Source organism: Amblyomma maculatum, chromosome 4 (genome assembly GCF_055883805.1).
Source record: "Amblyomma maculatum isolate TAMU_Amacu chromosome 4, ASM5588380v1, whole genome shotgun sequence".
Classification (NCBI taxonomy): domain Eukaryota; kingdom Metazoa; phylum Arthropoda; class Arachnida; order Ixodida; family Ixodidae; genus Amblyomma; species Amblyomma maculatum.
Genome location: NC_139347.1, coordinates 53201773 through 53221940, shown reverse-complemented (window position 1 = coordinate 53221940; position 20168 = coordinate 53201773). Strand labels below are relative to the sequence as shown.

The window sequence follows — 20168 nt, the reverse complement described above, 5'->3', positions numbered from 1 at the left end:
TTATTATAAATTCCAGACTCAATAATTTGAAAAAATGAGCTTGTCTTGCCCTCGGAAATTTATTCAGGCACACAATAAAAAAAACCAGGTGGGAATCCGATTAGAGGTTCCAGAAATAGGGAATAAGCAACCATACCATGAAAAAAATTCATTCTGAGAAAATGGCCCTTGAAGTTTAAAACAGCATTTTCAAGTCCAAAGTTTGTTTTTTCACTGCAGCACGTTGTGCCTCCACTTCCCCGATTCCCTCGGAAAGTGCATTTTCATGCGAACAGCGGACGACGCGTTATCGCTTGCGATGACAGACGCGATACGGGAGGCCGAGATCGCCGAGGTTGATAAGGTCGGTACAGCAGGCACGCTTCAAACGCCAGCTCCTTACGTTGACGCGAAAGATACGCAGTTGGAAGTGGCAGCGCAGTCGGTCTAGTAGTGATGTAGCAGAAGCAGCACTAATAGAAGCGTCTCTGCGCCCGTTGACAACGCTTTTCGCTAACTTCGCGATTCAGACGGCATTCACAGAACGACGACGTATGCAGTGTTTTGAACTTCTTAGCGCGCATCGTGGCCGACCGTGCAATAATCCACAAAGTGCACATAACCGTTCAAAACACGCCACCAGAATTCGTAACGAGCGATGATCACGGCGATCTCAAAATGGTGAAACGTGGAGCGATTCAGCAAGCGTACAAAGAACGCCAGCTCAAAGCAGACGACGCGCCGGGGAGGGGCTACCGCGTCAGCGCGCGCAGCAGCCAATAGCAGTCGCGCGATCCCCCGCGTTCTCACGGAGCGCGCGCTTTGTCCAATGACAGCCCGAATTCGAGACGCGGGAAGCTCAACGATCCCTAGGAGGCCCCCAATCAAAAGCGAGCCATGCTTCTGCTACGCCGCGGACGCCGCCGGCGAAGGCAATATGGAAAAGGGCAAGCATTCACAAACAAAACAAGACCAAGATGGCGGCGCTCGGTTCAGCGGCAGAGAAATGGCGCGCGCGCGAAGTTTAGGTACTTTTGCCGTTCGCTCGCGACTCTGGGGCTGCCGCGCCCAGTTGTATATTTAATTTAAAGCAGTTCCACGATGAATTAGGTGTTTATAATTATAGGAAAGGTAGTTTATAACATATACAACCGAGATATGTACTTTTAGAAAAGCCGACTTTTTCGCGATTTTTCGGCTTTCAAAGCCCGCGTCCCCCCTTAAAGCGCTCGGCAGGGGATCCGAGGGATGGAGGTTTGATTCTCGGCGGACACAAGACTTTTATTTTTCTGATGACATTACCGTGACATTTGAATGACAGCTATGGGCCTAGTGCGCTGGTATGGAGGCGCCACTGCTCCGGAACAAGTAGCGCCACCTCCCGCCGGCGCACCCATATGTGGTATGTCTGCTCGTCGAAGAGAGGCGGCGGAGTGAACGCGAAGTCTACTCTTCTCGGCAGAAACCTTGTGAGAAGAAAACTTTTGTCGGTCATTTCCTGCCTCTTGTCACACGCGTACATAACAGACACATGTACCATGTGTGCGTGTTGAAAAATAAACCAAAAACAAAGCGAAGAAAGCCGCTACCCATTCATGCCGTCTGGGAGACGGCAGCCGGCGCTTTGGGCGCAGCGCATCGTCGGCGCGCGAGCGCTTCTGCTGGCGGCTCTACGGTTGTTTTTTTTTTCCTTTGAAGTAGGAATTCGGAACCCGAACAATATGGCACTTTGAAAGTAAAGACATAAATAAAACAAAAACTAAGCCAGTGTGCAGTGCGCAGCACTGGCTTTTCCCCTCGGTGGCAGTGTATGTGGAAGCGGCATGCTAGACCCCCCAGAAGCGACAGCCGAGAGCTGGGCTCCGTTGGTCAATAGAAAGGCTCTTAAAAAAAAAAAAAAAAAATCAACGGGACGAGCAGGCTGTATATGGAGATGTACCCTAAGGCGTCGGGCCTTGCGTGCACGTGCTTTTTCGGCGCTCGGCAGTTCTACCGTAGTTTTTATTTTCTACTCGATGCGTCGAAATAAGTGGTGACGGTTCAGTGCGCGGAAAAACAGCCATAGCTGAGCAAGCTCCACAGCGCGTGCTGTTCGGGGGATTTTGCGTGATCGGGAATGTTGAGACTTGATTTAAGAATAACTGCTTGGTGCGCGGTCAGAAACTTTACGAAGCCAGCACGTGCGTGGAGTGCGCGGGGAACTTCACAGTGCAGAAGGGCCTTCAGAAAATGCGCTAACGAAATGAAAACCGCCTTCTACGAAGTCAGTTTGGAGGTAAGTTTTATTCGGCCCTTTCGGCGTCTTTTCACCACATATGTAATTCATTTTTTTTTATGTAGTTGTTGGCAAACCCACGCAATATGACGGGTGCCAGTTGCATCTGCAAGGCCGGGTGCCACTGTTAACGATGCGACACATCGCTCTCGTATGATTTCCAAGGAAACCGCAAAAAAAAAGAAACAACTTGATTTTCGATTGCCTCTCGACGGTTTTTTTTTTTGTACCTATTATGACACCCATAAACACAACAGCAGATCGAGCTGTTAGTTTAAAAGGACGTTTTCTCTTTGCGGGGAGCCATGAACGTGTGTGAAGTCAGCAAGCGCGCACTCCTGCAATGTACTTCGCTCTCCATGTCGTGCTTCTACGTCTTTTACGTCAGGCTAGGCTTCCCAAAAGCGAGCACCGAGAACAGCTGGAAACTATCATTAGGAAGTCGTTAGAAAAAAAAAAAAAAAAAAAAGCTCCCGTTGGGCAGGAAGGCTCCGCGCTCTCTACAACACAGGCTGTGTCCGAAGACCTGCCAGCGCTGGTTACAACAACTTTTAGAGCTCGAGTTGGGTCCAGAAGTAAAAAAAAAAAAAAAAAAAAGACCCGTTTTTTTTTGTGTGTATTTTTCGCGTGTTGCGCGCTCGATACAAAGAAGCGATCGCTCGTGCATGCTTGAAAGAAACCTAGCGTCAAGTACTGTACAAAAAAAAAAAAAAAAGTGGGAAATGCGCAGCCGAAACGAAAAGCAATGGGTGCGATATGAGATTCGAAATGACTAAGTAAGTACAGGCCCTTGTTTTAGTCGCTGTTTATTTTTTATTCTTACGGGGAACCAAAAAGAAATCGGAACACAGCGTCGGCGCTACCCCCGGTTGCGGATCCAGACAGCCGCCTTTTACAGCGGCGCCTCCCAGACGGCGCCACATGTTCGGCCAAAGCTGCAGCGCACCAGGCCCATAGTGTGACCGGACGGACGCTGACGATATGAGCCATGCAAGGTTTGCGAGCACCTGAATCTGGCTACCCGGGGCATGCAAAACAAATACCACACATCCAGTCAGTCTGTCCAGTAATGTAGATATATGTGCATCAATCATGCAGTCAATAGACTTGTCCCGTGTCGTCGGCGCATGTTCCTGGCCTGGCTGCGTGGTGCAGCACGTGACGAGAGACAGTCGTGATTGAGAGTGCAAAGACACTAGATAACATGCAAGGAGACCAAAATGAGGAATTTTATACTGCACACGTCGATGTTTCCTTGTTTGAAAAAGGTGAGACCTATTTCGCTTCAGGAATACCTAAGCTTTATAAAATGTGTGAAGCTACAGTTAAATCTTCACTTTCATTATCAGCCTCCGTAAGAAACACCATTTTTCCTTTATACATACCAAAATGCATGTTTGTAGTATGAAATATCACCAGAGGGATATTGGCTCCTTGTATGCATCGGAGTTCTAATGCCTTGTCCTATTCCACTGTCGGTATCAAGTCCGTCTAGGCAGCAGCAATAACTGCCTTACAATGCAACTTGAGGGCACTGCTTGTCTGCCCTCCCTGTAGAAATCTCTCTTCTGTGCATTGCAATAAAACCAAACCTTTATTTTAACATGAAGGACACTTCAAATAGTCTTGTACAAACTTCAAGCATGAAGCAATGGCGTACACTTGATATAAAAAGGGTCTATAATAGGACACACATGCTACAGCAACATTTACAAAGCTGGCATGTAAACACCAACTGCAAGTCTATCCTATTGCAGTTAGAGATCTTTGTACAGTGTTCAAATAAACACTGCCTTAAAAGGCAGACTGGACAAGTAGAGAACATTTGTTCAAAATGTGATCAATTTGTCGCAAACATCAGTTTGGACAAGATTAAAATGCTTCTGCAGAGTGCTAATCTCTGCATTAATAAAAACGATACTTGTATAAAGACTTTCGTCAGTGCTGTCAACAAGTGCTTAGGCTATTTGTTCAAGCAACCACATCACTTTAAAAATGATGGCGCAAAATATCTCCACATCAACATCGCAAGAGATATTCCATGTGTTCAAAGGCACATCCTAATATTCACATTAAACTCCAGTACCACTGATTCAATAGCTGATATCATGAAGCTCAATATTAATATCGTAACAAGTATCACATAGAACTGGCCCTGAAACTATGATAAATGCACCATTACACCTATTCATGCACAGTAATGGGTAAAAATGCGTGGAACTGGAAGCCATTTACCAAATACACTAAAATAATGGCTATACAACTGTCTCAACAAATATATACTATGTACAAGCTGCTTTGCAGCTATTGTCTCTAATGATTGCATTAACATGCAATAAGATGGGAGTTTTAAAATAAATATATGCAAGCCACATTTACGCTACTTGAAGTTGAAGTATTTGCAGAAATGCTGTGTCCATAAGCATAGAAACTAGACTCCCATTAAAAACAACTAAAATGAAGTAGCCTAAATGAAGTATTTATCTTGTCTGCCTGTGCACCATATATCAGGGTAGCTTGGCAACGTCACTAACACAGGAGCAAGTATCTTTCAAACAGAAGCTTTCAAACCACTCGACAATAATAAATGTGGCATCGATGAACGAGATCTGATATGCATGTGAATAAGAGTGATCAGCCAGGATGATTATTCATTGCTATGCAGTCACAGATATGGCAGGATACAGTCAGGAGAGTGGGGAAAATATGCCTAAAAATATGCCTTGCTGTCATACAGCCATCTAATGCAACCTGAACATTGGAGCACAAGTACTCCATGAACAAATTGAAGAAGCTACTTCTGCAATATGCAACCAATTATAAAGATGATGCCAACAAGGTTTGATCAAAAAAGTGAAAGACCCAACAGGTTTAAGTTCTCTTATGGCACACCCATTCCTAGCAACATCTATAGTGTGGTCAGCTACTGCGAACTGAAACACAGCTTCAGTATAACTTCCAGCATACCTCAGCTGAGCTACAAATGCACTCCGAGGTGGTGACTTTCCTCAAGTTCACTTGCAGGGTTCACCATCCTTATGACTGCGATAAGATTCTTCGACATCTTGCCGAGTCGTGTTGAACGCCTTGGTCTTGACAAAGTCCACTGTCCGGTAAACAGTGCTTGTTCCACCGGTGCGTTGCTCTGGCGACCTTGGGCTCTGAGCTGGCCCTGGGTCTGAGTCAAGATCCAAGTCAAGGTACTGGATTTCTCCTTTCTTTTTAGCGCCAGTGCCAGCTTGCCTTATGCCCTGCAAAAGAGAAGGGTGGGAAAAGGTAAGACACCACTTAAAAAAAAAAAAAAAGAAAAAAGAAAAGTAGAGACTTCAGCATTCATGGGAATAGGCTCGAGCCAAAACCACCTTTTAGTACCCATAAAACCATCTGTAAGTCGAATAGAAATTTGTGTTGGGTGAGCCCTACTCGCTGCAAACCAGGCACAGAGTGACACACGGCACACGCAGCACATGGCGAGTGGCACTCGTCGGGAGCCAGCAGCGACAGGTTGCTAGCTCAACAGGCCTAGCTCATCCAAGTCCACAATGGGTGTCACAATGTCACCATTGCCAATTACTTTTGTGCGTGCACGAGCCTGTTGTATAACCATTAAGCTCATACAGCAGAACGTAGCAATCAGAAAACTTGACTAGGAATTAGAAAATAGCAGAAAACATGGGACCAGAAGGAAGCGGACCACACATATAAGCTCTATTAACCGTTCAAAATATTCCTGATGGCAGTATTCCTTGCAAAGAAAAATTAGAATAGTTTCTGCAAAAGGCTGCTATTATTAGAAAGGTTTAGCAAGAAGCAGTGCTGAAAATGTGCATCCGTCACAGCTCAGAAAACATAACATCTACTTCCAGTGCTGATGATTACCAATATTGACAGCCTGATTACGCTTTCCGGAAAGAAAAAAAATGGCGCACACCGAGGCATATACAGCCACTTTCAAAATTTGCAAAAATTATGGCTCATCTCTATTGCACAATTGTCTGCATGGAACAAAGGGTGCTGCAAAAGCGTACCAAGTCATCATTTGTGGAGTTTCGTCGGCTGCCACTTGCATTCGACCAGCTGTCTTCATCAGGTGCCAACAGATCCCCTTTGCTTCTCTGCCTGTACATAAAACAGAAAAGCAGTCTTAAGCCAACTGATCTGCAATGCTGATCTGTTGCCATCGCCTTATCGTTATGCCAGAGCCCCATTTTCGAGGCTTAACAGCATGAAAGTATGACAATAGTACTGATGAAAATTCTGGTAATACACTGCATTTCTCAGGAACACAGCAGAGTGGTGCCAGACTACGTTCTGCGATGCAGAGACTCACAAGATATGTCCTCTCTCTCACCTTTGCATATAAACGATACATGGCCTCAACACTATTTCTACCAAGCTGTCACTAAACGATGAGCAACCACTGCTCCAAAGAAATGAATGTCAGCAACTTTTCGCTAAAACTGTGAAAGAAAAATGAACCCCACTAGCAAAACAGCTAGATTATAAGGAAAGCCCAGAACCCGAATGATGCAATCAGCAGCAGAGGTTTGAAGGCCTTCAGGTTCATCATGCGAAGCCATCACATGGCATGTCACCACACACTATCGACACATACAGGTGTTGCCTTTTCTTTTTTTCCCTAAACAAATTGTTAAATCGCAACAAAATATTGTTACGGGGTAGCAAGCTGATTAATGGGACAGAGAAAAGATGTCTGATGACCGTGAAATGATTTTTAATGAATCACGGTGGGTCTAGCACGAGTGCGCCTACGCCACTGCCCGCTTCTTCCTCGTCCGTAACAATATGGGGTTCGCCAACTCCAAGTGTCACATGGGCAATAAAAGGTACCATACTGGACTCCAGATTAAATTAGACCACCTTGGAGATGCTTCTATCTTCTTTGACAGAGGAGTTAACTAAAAACTTATTTTGATTAAAATTATGATTGTTCACCAGAATAACATAGGTAGCTGCAGATCATGGCCAACTGCTCCCAACAGATTTTTTTTAAAGCTGTATTCAACTACAGCTACTTCAATTTTTCTGCCCTTGATGCATTACCACGTGAGCATGAGGATTTGTGAAATTCCAGTATTTTTCACGTTCTGAACACTCTTCAACACCGCTAAGAATGATACGAACATGTAGACAGCAACCTCATCCTCAAGCACCAAGTGCTGCCGCCTGCACACTGCTGACACTGTGATCGCCACTCAAACAGTGCGCATTGAGAGCAGTGGCTGTGCAGAGACAAATTCTATCACCCCTAAGCAGACTGCATGAATGCATTTCTCAGGCTTCTGCACACGAATTTGTTTATTTTGTATGATGGTAAGGATAACAAAGTTCAATTTCATAAAAATGACGTGAGCCAGCTACAAAGGATGTCGTAGCAGAGGGCTCTGTCATTTTGCTTCCATTAAAATGCGGCCACAGTGGCTGAGAATGAGCCTGCGTCCCCAGGCTCAGCAGCCGAGTGCCCTAACCACTGCGCCATTGCAGCGGGGCGGGGCTATTATGGGTGACAAAAATTTCAGATGATACAACATTTTTTTTGTGTGAGTGTCTGCAAGATGCTGTGACATTCTTATTACCAATATTCGCAACAGCCAGGAAGCACACTGGAAGCCATGGGCATGGCAACAAAATGACCGCTTCTGAACTGCTTGCAGGAGAAATATAATAGAATGATGTAATCAAACAAACAGCAGTTATCTGTAGTACCTTGTCCTTGTTGACGCTGGGTGGTTGTGGCTTCTGTTCACTGGAGGAGGAGCCAAGGGAAACACATGGCCAGCTGGAAAAACAAGGCAGTTTACAGTGTCAAACTAGAAAGCTTTTGTTACCCCACGAGCTGAGGCCTTGAAGACCATCATAAGGCCAAATAATCACAGCGAAAAGGGGAAAACTGCACACAAATACGAGCAATTGAAAATTTTATAGCCACAGCACCTGAAATCTCTTGATAAACTCACAGAAAAATGTTAAAAACTACTTTTGACATACTATTTCTCACAAGAGCTCGTTAGGTCAAGCTGAAGTAGGGCTATGAGCTTTTCTTAGCAAGAAGGATGCATTATTTACAAATGTGGGCTTAAGAGCCATAGGATAATTTTTTTGCTACAAAACAGCAACCAACCTGACACCCATCTCAATCGCAGGTGCATCAGACTTGGAACCTTTGTGACAGGCTGCACAAGTCAGGCCTTACGATCATCTGGTCATTACTCATATTCAAAAAGAGTCCCAGAGAACTAAATACAAGAATTATAGTATTCGTTCAGCACACCTTGACAACATTTGGTATAGGAATGTATCCGGTAAAAAGAAGAAAACATGCAGGCAGCAAAGCTTATAACATTAAAGAATTTGCTTGACACAATTTAGAAAGTGCTGCCAACAGCTTAGATGTTTATCTCCTGGCGCTCTAAAACAAATGGTTCAAAACATTACAGCATCAAGCATGAGCAGTCAATGCTAGTGTACCTAGACAACCAACCAAGAGAGTGGATTATTACAATAGTAAAGAACTGTGAAAACAGTATGAGCAAAAAATTGCTGACTTTTGCATTACTTCCTAATGCGAAATTTTAGCGCAGCTCATCAGCTGTTCCAGCTTTTCGGTAGATTGAGGCATGCATTTCGGCTCAGACAGTGCACATCTCGAGATCCGCCGCCACCGATCCAGCGCTCTGATTTCCACCGCACAAGGGTGGCAATGGAGGAGGAGCAAAAAGAGCAATTAAGTTATCGAGAGGTTGCAGGAAGCAGTGCGTGGGCCTATAGGAACGTTGCGGGGCAAGGAGATAGCAGCAACTGACTGATGCTGCTGACGTCGCCAGCGAGTCAAGATAATGTGGCTCTACGTTTCGGCTTGGGATGCACGCACTATGATCCGCTGATGCCGAGCCGGTGCTTTGGCAACCGGAGAACATCGTCACCATCACGCAGGAAGTGGGGGGTGGGGTACACGCAGCGGCGAACGGTGGTGGCAGGAGTGCGCGCTGCCCTGGCTGCGGAGCTGCTTACGAAGGACAACGGCAATGGTGACGCGAAACGGGCGCCAAATATTGTGTTCGATTATGTGGCCTCTGCTGCTTTTTGGCAACAAATCACCGTCCCCATGTAATTAGCTCCTTAAAAGATTTGGTTTGGAATATAGGGCATCTTGGTAATTGGTATCTTGGAATCTGAGCCCGGTACCCGGTCTGAGCCCACTGGAAAACTTTGCACAGGTGCAACTTTGATTTATGAGACTATCCCTCGCTTTCTCAACTCATTCTATCCATTAACTCACCTACGTAACATTCATCCATTCCAAACTCGAATATGCCTCGGTGACCTGGAATACTTTTATCCTATCGCAGTACGACAGATGACTCAGTTAACTCATATCAAGGCATCCCTCGATGGCGTAAAATTTCACAGCTGTGTTTATTCCACAAATTGTATAAATTGTATTATGCCTTTCCACAGCTAAGAAAATGCCTTGTACCCACTGCTTTGCATCATACGCCGGCTTTTTAACTCTTCCAGTTCGCAGCACATACATCGCTCCATAAACTCGTGTAACAAATCTTTTCTACCCAGCTCCATTACACTGTGGAATGAGCTATTTCACAGTCACTGAAAAAGAACCAAATAAATTTTAAGTCCTGAGATATTTCTCCACATTTCTGAATGTGTGTATGTGTGTTAGATATATGAGCATAAGCAACTGCGGCTATCATGCGCCAAACACAAGCTTAGGTGTGTGGGTGTGTGTGCGTGCGTGCGTGTGCGCGTGCGTGCGTGCGTGTATTTTCTGTCTAAATTATGATCCAGTGGAGCTTATTCTTCCCAATTTGTCCCTCTTAGCTTTGATATTTTTGCACATGTTAACCATGCAAACAAATAAATAGGCAATATAATTTAGCGCCCTTAACAAAAAAATTCGCCAGACACTAGACTGCTTACGTGCATGAATGCAAACGAATCATTTTTCCACGGGTGAAATGTTTTCAAGTGAGATTTTCAGCAGGGATTAAAGTTCTTTCTGCCAGTATTGTATCTGGTGCGTGTGTTCGCATATTCCATGTAGACTGCCATGCTCCACATGGCGTCTGGGAGCAAAATTTGCCTTGCATTAAAAACACATGATTGGAGGTACTTATGTTGTCTGTTCGAGTGCACATCACAAGCTAGCCTTTAACTTGACCAGCACATTTATGCTACCATACGCAATGAGGTATCTTATGATACCACCCAGAACTCTGTATGACAAATGATTGAGTCACAATTTTAACACGAATGTTGGGAAAACTGGCACATGAAGGTCGGCCAGATGCGACTATAAAACAGTGTTTCACGGAAGACTTCAGGTAATTTTAAAAAATAGTGGGCTCAAAATAATAAGTATACATTTGAAGGAACAAACACTCTGCTGTAGTGGACACAATATGCCGCAAAACTACTCCAGTTATACAGCGAGTTAACCCTTTCCCTCCCGCTGACGAGTATACTTTTCATTAGATTCTGTACCTATATACCTAATAACGACTGTAGTCGTCATGCGCAAAATTTGCTTATACAGCGAACCAATGATGACTATGCTCGTTCTATTGCATCTAGTTGCGGTTTGTGACACTAGATAGCCATACTTGTCCACACTTTTCTATTTGTGTATTTCCTTTCGTCATATTCCCGCCTCTAACAGCAGCGCGCGATAAATGGCTGCCTCTGTGCCGCACATGAGTGAAAGCTCGCGCAAAAGAAAGTATTGTGACGACTCCTCATCAGATGATGACAGTTCTGCAGAGTTGTACTCGGATATGGAAAGTGGCGTGTTGTCATTTGAGGACTCTGACGATGAAGATTCTGTGGATGGACTGGAAAATCTCCCAGCTGCCCGTGAGTGGTGCCCCATAGATTTATCAAATCCGCCTGCTGCATCTCCGCGTTTCCCATTCTCTCAAATGCCTGGAATAGCTGCAGTTCCACCTGACGTTGAAGATATAGTGGCGTGGTTTGAAATGTTTTTTGATGCTTTGATGATCTGCAAGATGCTTTTTCGCAGAATACCGGTGTCTTGCAGTGAAGCCTTCTTTAAACATTTTTTTAAAATGGAATTTGTGCAATAAAGAATCCCTACTGCATCGAAAGAATGGTGCCGTTTTACTCTGAAAATAAAGCTTCATGAAATTAGCCAAAAAAAAATTTCCGGTATATTTGGAACAATTTTCCTCATTTTGTGCTGGACGGAAAGGGTAAACTAAAACTCACTAATAAGCTTTTTAACTGCAGTAACTATTGCGCTCAATTTCAATGTTCAGTTACATCTCTTGCGTTCAACATCGGTTTCATAAAAAAAAAAATGGCAGATTTCCTCCCGCAGCAGGGTTTAGAAAATTAGTTTTTTTTTTAAAACTGATATGGCATTCTCTTGGTAACGGCTTCTAACTCTCCTTTGGGACTCAGCACTAACTGTAATAATTAAAAAGTTTAGCGGGGTTTAGTTAATAGCTGTATAATTATAGTAGTTTTGCAGGATATTGTGTCCGCTGCAGCAAAAAGTTTGTTCTTTCAAATATATGTATATATTTTCTTATTTTGAGTTCACTATATTTAAAAATTAAAGTCTTGCCTGAAACGTTCTGTATAGAAAAACTACATGTACAGGATTGTTTGAAGTAGTGATGGCACTGTTTGCGGATGGGTCTGGATGCATCCAAGTGATGCATCGTAGATGATCAGCTTGCTGTGTGCACCATATGACGATAAATGATGTCAGCCCATTTTTCTTGCCATGTCTGGAATTTTTATTAGCACTTCACGAGCAGAAACGATGATGCAACCAGCTTTTCTCACAATGAAGCATGCAAGTTTTTCAAGTTAAAAAACAAAAAGGAACTTGGTAGTCATTTTACACCCTTGTATAGAATGGTGCACACAGTTTTACAAAAAAGGAAGTTTTTCTGGTAACCAAATGTTTGTTCACTAATTCAGTAGGCTGGAGTAACAAGCAAGACAGCTCTACAGAAGAAACCAGGAGATAAGGATGCCAGAATAATGTTCGGGTGGCTCAAGTCTACTGCATTGCATGTGATTGTAATCACTTCTCCACAAAAAGAAAGTACTAATAATAATAAAGAAAAAAAAAAGAGAAGAAAGTATTACTGCACAGATTCTGAATAGCAAAAGCTGAATACGAACCCCAGAAAGAACAGTGAATTAACAATTCATTAAGAACAAAAAACATACACTCTCCAAAGTCAGTGCTAGCCCTCAATACATATTCAACATACAAGCATTCTGTTCCTCCTTTCCCACATGCAATTATTGAATAGAACACTATCTCAAGACCTTGTCCCATCTATCACTCTCAATCTTTCATTCTAGATTTCAATTCTAGATTTGCATTTCAAGCAGAAACTTTAACCTTGATGAAATAGGGCTATAAAAACAGGCTACACAGCTCAATGCATTCTTTTTGGTTGTTAGGAAATAACTACTCATTGTGTCAAAGTACATTATTGCTTTTCAATTCTTGGGAACATGCATTTTTTTAGTGTAATTCCCCAAAGCTGGCACAGCCCCTTCACAGAAGCTGAAGTATCTAAACAAATAAATAAAATGCAGCCCTCTTGGTGAAATGGCATGAAGAAACTGTACTGATATACTCGTATTCGCTTTGCAAGCACAAAAGGACGCAGAAAAGCAACAAAAATGGCCACACCTGGTGAAGTGCCTTCAGTGGAAGCTTTTCGTGGCTTGAGGCCGCGGTTGATGGCAGGTGGCACGGCAGCAAGGCTGGGGGTACCGGGACTAGAAGAAGATACATTCGCATATGCGCCGCTGGTGGGAGCCTGCTGTGAGTCTATATCATCTTTAGCCGCAAACTCCGAGAACGATGGTCTGTACTCATAGTTGAACACGTTCTCACGGCTGTTGAACATCCCTACTGGAGCATTGCAGTATGCATGTTTTCGTGACCCCGAGCCAGTTGGAGCTGGAATAGACACATTCAGGCCGTTGGGACTCAGGGTGGACTTTGGAAAGTCATACGTCTCATCTAGTGACGCACGTGGCGGCAAAGGGAGGCCACTGACTCCAGCTTTCGAAACCATCTCAGCTGACCGGGGCAGGTCATACAGTTCGTACGGACCCCGAGAAGCTGCTGCAGGAATGTCATAAGGTTCGTGACGCAACACTGGCTGTGGGCATGGAGGAATGCTGTAGCCATCACGCATCCCTCCAGCAGATCGCGGCACATCATACGAGTCCTGTGGCATCCGCGGTTGCTGTGAAGGAGGCGGTGGTACATCATATCCACTGGTCACTGGCCGGACCCGGATGTTGGCTGGCTTAGGTGGCCGTGGAGGTATAACTTCGTCACCAGTGATGTCTGCTGTGTGACCTGTACTATGAGAAGAGGGACGAGTAGAGGGACGGTCGTAAGCTTCGTCTGCAGCATCTGTCTTGGCTGTTGGTACCGCTGTGCCTGCTCGGCCGACCTTGCGCAGTGTCAGCCCAGCTCTGCCAAGGGTGTCCCCGTTGTATACAGTGGTGCTCTGAGAAGCTGCTGGCTCGGCAGCATCCTCTCCACCACTTGTGGGTCGCAGAGGAGGCACAGGGTCATAGTTAGGGGCATGGCCACTTGCAGGCATGCACGATAGTGGACTGTCTTTTGGGTATGTGTTCCAGTTAACCTTAGGAGCTGGAACAGTAGAATCAAGTAGACTAGGTCCACTAAGCTCCCGCGCTGGCCTTTCGGGGGGTCGAGGCATTCGGCACATGGTATCCATGACAGGATCTGGAGATGTCCGCCCCGTGCTGCAGCGAGGAGTGTCGTAGAAGTCAACCAGCTGAGACTCTGGACATGATCGCTGAAGCCCGTTACCAACAGGTTTGCCCGTAATGCATTCACTGATGGGAATATATGGATTCGAATCATCCTTTGAAAGGCTCTCTGCATGGTCAGTGGAAGTAGAGAGTGGTGCTGGCGCGGGTTCAGCAGGCATCGGACTTGCATCGATCGGCAAAGATTGCTTGGGAGGCTCGGGAGGTGACTCAGGCTGCGCTCCTTCTGTGGCCACCTCTGTTCGCAAAAATTATTAAAGTTGCGAGTGAGTATCAGGATGGAGGCAAGTTGCAAAAACACTTGTGCATCAAGATTTCAATATTTGTTTAAGAAAACTTAGGCAGTCAAGGTCAATAACATAAGAGTGAAATGATAAAACTGGACGAGGATTGTTTAAAGCATTTCCATCCATTTATTTTTAGAAAGCCATTAATAACATGATTTGTGGCATAGAAGGAAAAAGGTATGTGCGCAAACACCAATGCCAGCTGGTTTTATTTATTTATTTATTTCAATTTAAAGGGACCCTGAAATGGTTTGATGGTCAAGTTCTAATGCAACAAGTCTGTAGAGGTGGCCTTTGCGAGTGCGTGTGAAATTTAAAAGCTTTGCTTCACCATGTAATTCACAAATAATTTTTAAAAACTTCTACTAAAAAACGATTAGTGTGACACCTCTTCGTGTGTGCTTAGAGTGTGTGCTCAGACACCCCTCCAAATCTGGTTAAGCATTTTCTTTGGGTGTGTCCAGTTGATGTGGGTGGGTCAGGGAGAAGCAGCTTGGAGTCATGACCTCTCCAGTGCGAAAACACAGCGTAAATCGGGAAATCGAAAAACCACGAGGCATCTATGCTCATCCTTTGACCTTCCCAGGAAAAAACAAACAAACAATGGGAGCTGGTTTGAGCCCAGGACAGTGAGTACTAAATTCAGAGCTATCGTCATAGCCAATCACTTCACATGCTTGACTGCCACTCTCCCTTCCTGTGCGCTGCATGTCGTCGCCTTCAACTGACATCTGTGTGCAATGGATCCAGATGCATTGTTATCACATTGCCCTCTTGAGGTGCATTAAGCGGTCTTAAAATTTTACAGTGCACTATCACTAAGGTCCGCACCACTGATTTTGACGATATTTGCTTGAAGCCTGATCTTTAAGGCCCACACCACTGATTTTGACGATATTTGCTTGAAGCCTGATCTTGAAACCCTAGCTTCACATCGTATGAAATGAAACGTAATGAGCTTTGGCCAACTTGCCTAAATTGACTGCAATCTTTTTTCTTTTTTTTTCCCTGGAATTTTGGGAAGTATGAACTGAGTAGCTTTGCTTTTAGACATTCATTTCTTTGATTTTAAAGCCAGCTGAAAATTATTTTGTGGTGTGGAGACAAGTAATGAAATACAGAATACTCATAGGTTTTTCCTAACCTCAGTAAATATTATTTCATAACCTCTTTAACTATGCACCAAAAAAATTCTCCTAGTAACTTTTACAGCACAGAATAGACGTAAAGAGTGAAACTAGGGATGACGTTCAGTCCCCAAGAAAAGAAATGGATTCAGCAGAACTGAGAAAGCTGCTGGATAGATACTGTGAGCAATATTAACTGGTTAAAATGAAGCTGGAAAAAAACAAAAACAATTGGCCCCATGTCATGCACTTAATTTGTACTTATGAAAAAGGTAGCGAGGAGGAGTGTAATGAAATGAATGGGCTGTCTCACCAGTTTCTACCCGCATGCGCAGGCCGCACACCTTGCAGATGCAATCCACCCACTTGTTCATGACTGCTTCTGAGTCGGCCACTAAGTAGTATGTCCGCTTTGCTGTCTTGATGTCAAACATGTATTTGGATTTTGTCACTACCTCCAGTTCAGCATCAACCTGAAAGCCAAACACAATAAGTGCGTTTCAGTTACAGTCATTCCAGATACTGAAATGTCTTCGATGGTTTCATTCTATTAGGGGAGAGAGTGGAGGGGCCAACTTCAGTAAACACAGCTACTGACATCCCCTCTCTTGGAATAGCATTCCTTTGAGTGGAGAAAAAACATGCTGTTCTCAGAAGTTGGCACAAAGTGGGAGGCAGAAGTTGACGGAAGCAAATTTATAAGATGGTGACATTCACAAGCCTTGCAACCTCTACAAGTAATCAAAAGACAACAAATGTTGAGGAAAAAAAAAAATGCACTGAAAAGAAAGAAAGCTGAAGTTTTTCAGTCATTACAAATATAGTTAAGGTCTATACTTGGTGGTGCTCAATAATGTTTTACTGGAGCTCCCAACAACTGCAAACAGACACACATTACGCACTGACTTATTTTGTCGGTCAGGTCATGGCAGTGAAAGGAAGACTGGCTTTGCTGGCTATTGAAGAGTCGGACACGACTGAACGACTGAACTGAACTGAACTGAAGATAATGAATGATTCTGAGGGAAAAGTATGACATTTCCTTTTCCTGAATTCAAAGAGATTTGTGCAGTCTTATTGTGAGAAGCTGAGTTTCGGTATATATCGCCAGCCACGTTTAGCTCAAATCATTACTGCTACACTTAGCAGGGAGAGTGCAACACAGCCCCCTGGCATCATATCGGGTTGTATGCCCATCTTGCCACCACTCCACCCTCTACCTCAACAAATTTTGACCACTCCATCCCCAAAGGCCCCAAACCTGACCCATAAATCAGCCCTCAAAAAGACAAAGTTTGTACAACACTAAAATAAAAGAGAGGCCAGCAGTACCCTTATTAACGTGAGCTGTCTCAATGGGACTGAGACACCACATCAGTTATTTTGGTCCCAGTTAAATGAAATGAAAATTTTTGTCTGATATGTGTAGTCTAGACTATGAATAGTGCCTTTTTGGTTGTGGCTATTAAAGAAGGTAAATTTGAAACATATTCTGTGATGAGAAAAAAGGATCATTGCCTCTAACCCTGCTCACTTTAGACAAACACTGTTCCAATACACTGAATAATTGATATGCTTCCACAGAGCTGATGCATAGGACGATGGTGAAATTTAGCACAAGAGGATCTTGTTACTATAAGATTTTGTAGCTTATTCTGGCTGGCTATGTCTGTGGATGATGAACTCTGATGCAGTTTCTTGTCCTACTTTCACCAGAGCTCGACCGAACGCAACTAAGCATACAACATTACCTTAGAGCCAAGTGCATATAATCTTCCTTTGAAGCCAGAACGTGAACAGAAAATAGAGTAACTGGTCACTGGATGAGGCATCGTGCACATGCCCATTCAGATGAAGATACTGTACACAGTGCTGAGTGGTGAACATTCAAAATACATCTGCACACATATTCATCTTTTCAGCAAGAACACTGCGCACTGACAAGCAAGCTTTTAGGCGACACCCCACTGATAACCTATGCAGATTGACAACAAATTATGTGGTTTACAAAGAGCACTAGACAGGAAATTGATTAAAAAAAAAAGAATGTACAGACGACTGACTGGTTTGTTGACACATTCTAGACTAAGCAGGTAGTCAGAACAAAATGAGTAAGCAAGAGGCAGTTCTATCAAACATTTTATAGCACCAACACATACTGGGAGCATTCGCAAGATGTTTTTGTGCCACCTAGCTCCTCAAAAAAAGTGCGACCGTGAATTGCCCCCTGCCACTGTAGCAGCCGTTGAAACCATAATGCCGCAAGGCCAGCGATTGCAGAATTGTCAATATTAAATATGACGATACCCATGCTCTCGCACTGTACAGTGACTATAAGCAACGGGTGACTACTTATGCAAAAAGTTCAGCAGATGCCATTGAATACGTGCACACTTTGAGAGTAGAAAGAAAGAAAACGTTGCACCTTTTCATCTCGGAACAGAAAATGCAGCACTGAATCACCTCTATCGCAGCAGCGCTAAAAGACATGCAGTAAAAGAAAATGAGTCAGCTTTGATGAATTAAAAAGTAGGTAATGAGTGCACCTGAAAATTGCTGCGCTCAGCTTGGATTGCAACAAATAATTAAGACAGGTTCGCCTACCTGATCACATTGGTCCAGATCTATGGTACCCTTTAGCTTGCGGTATGACTGGTCTGTATAGTACTCCAAGACATACTGCTGGGGAACTTGACCCGATGGTCGCAGAACAAACCAGCGTCTTCTCCATTTCTGCAGGTCAAAGTTGTGAACGGATGCCACATGTTAGAAATAAGCCAAACACCAATTTCTTAAAGAAGGGCTCAATCAACCTGGCAGCATCTCTCCCTTTTTCCAAGCGTTCTTGCTAGCATCAAACATACTACATGACAGCAGCCAACTTCCAACGAAAACATCCACAGTGAGCAAGAACTAGCTAATTTTAAAGATGTGCACTTTGTGTAACCATACTTTCCACAAAGAATATGTAGTACTTTAGTTTTGCTAATAAGAAAGAAGAAAACTTATTAGTTAACTGTGCCAAAAATATTCAGTGCACCTACCTGCCTCAGCCAAATTCATCTTGCACATATAACCTTCACTGCATCTGTTGCTTCAGAAAGAATGAAACCTGACAACAAATTTTCCTCGAAGAAAAGGGGACCTAACGTGATGCATTTGAGCCAGTCGGCAATAGCCTGCCACCAAAAAGCGTATTTATATTTATTTTTTAAATATCATTAATACATAGTAAAAGGCTATTAAAAGATGCAAGGAAATGTTAAACGACTGTTCTATTGCGTACAAGTGGGAGTGCCAGTAAAATGCTTCCTTTAAGGGCATTATCAGCCGCCCGCCCGGACGGCAGCAAACCGGGCGTTGCGCTCCCGGTCCGTCGTCAGGAGACCACTATATGGTTCCGCCTTGATACTGCCTTATCAGAGAAGCACTTATTGTTCCGTTTTCTGCGTGGCCCCTTCTCGACGTTTCCGCGAAGGAGGTTTCCTAAAGACGAATCCGCTCACATCCTCCCTATTAAATCACGGCTGCTGCTTTCTGTCACGGGTTTTCTCAAACATTTCGTATCTCGTGCACGGCACCAGTCGACAGCAAGTCCTGACAGCGACATGCCGTGCAGTCGAAAGAAAATTCTGATCGCGACACACTGTGCAGTGGGAAAACACTCGAGTGTAAAGTACTACAACACGTTCGTCAAACAAAAAAACGGCAGACACGCGCAGCTAATTGGTTGCGGCAGTCACCATAAAAAACGTATTTTTGTTCGACGTATCTTTATTTTTTTTTTCTGAGGGCACCTAGCTGACAGAGGTTGTGAGTGTCTAATGAACGACGCAAGGTCAGCTTGTTTCCACAACATGTCGAACAGCTGACATGTCCGCCACAACGCAAACACGAACTCCGCGTGCGTACTCACTACAGCGATGAATCACAGATGTAGAGGTATGCGCGGTGGTGACCTCAGGGTAAACGAGGTAGCCTTCAAACAATACAAGGCGTCAACAGCAAAAAACTGACTAGCACGCAAAGGATATAGAGCAGCCTCACTCAAACCTGTTGCATTTCGTGCAACGTCAAGTAATCCGCTCTCTCTCTACGTTCTGGGACACGCGTCTACGAGCTTGCCAGTCGCATAACAACAATATAACGTACAAAACTGAAAAGAAAAGGAAAGCGACAACATGGTGAAAAAACAGATCATGAGATTGTAAAAAGCTTACTGCGCGTCGAATCCTTCGCTCCGGCGGCGATTTCACAAGCCACCCTTCATAGACAACCTCCATGGCACCGTCCTGGCTGCGACGACTCTGGTTCCTCTTGAGCTTCCTAAGTGCGATGATTTATATGAAGCAGGTGAGTACAAGAAATCGATCTTAACATAACAATCATTCTTCAAGCACTGTCACACGTTTCTGCACGCGAATCAGGGTGTCGAAAATGCTAGATGCAACTCATGGCCTATCCGTCCGTCCGTCGGTCCTCACCCGCCTCGCCCCCTCGGCCTCGGATTCATCATGCCGGAAGTCATCACGCACAGAATTCACGCATACTCATTTTGCTCCAGAAATTTTTCTTGGTTGTCTCCTTACAAATCAGTTTTCAGGTAATCGTTTCCCCATTTATTAAATTAAGGTCTAAAAGATAAGAAATGAAAACCGG

At 44.1% G+C, this 20168-nt stretch overlaps 1 protein-coding gene across 1 annotated transcript; it reads right to left on the bottom strand.

Moving 5' to 3' along the window:
- Positions 1-3820: 3820 nt before the first annotated feature.
- On the bottom strand, positions 3821-19987 carry dos (daughter of sevenless). The gene is made up of 7 exons (XM_084601465.1): positions 19730-19987; positions 18114-18242; positions 15823-15982; positions 12972-14333; positions 7982-8054; positions 6283-6373; positions 3821-5505 (listed from the first exon to the last, which is right to left on the bottom strand). The coding sequence occupies exons 1-7, from the start codon at positions 19790-19792 to the stop codon at positions 5269-5271; spliced, it is 2115 nt and encodes a 704-aa protein (XP_084457591.1). The 5' UTR covers positions 19793-19987; the 3' UTR covers positions 3821-5268.
- Positions 19988-20168: the final 181 nt, after the last annotated feature.

What these genes read in the sequence shown, in the direction of transcription:
- dos (XM_084601465.1), bottom strand. Translation starts at nt 19,792, where the DNA reads ATGGAGGTTGTCTATGAAGGGTGGCTTGTGAAATCGCCGCCGGAGCGA. An exon ending in ATCTGGACCAATGTGATCAG is followed by an intron (nt 15,983 to 18,113) that starts GTAGGCGAACCT and finishes TTTGGCTTTCAG; the next exon opens with GTTGATGCTGAACTGGAGGT. An exon ending in GCGCATGCGGGTAGAAACTG is followed by an intron (nt 14,334 to 15,822) that starts GTGAGACAGCCC and finishes TTTTGCGAACAG; the next exon opens with AGGTGGCCACAGAAGGAGCG.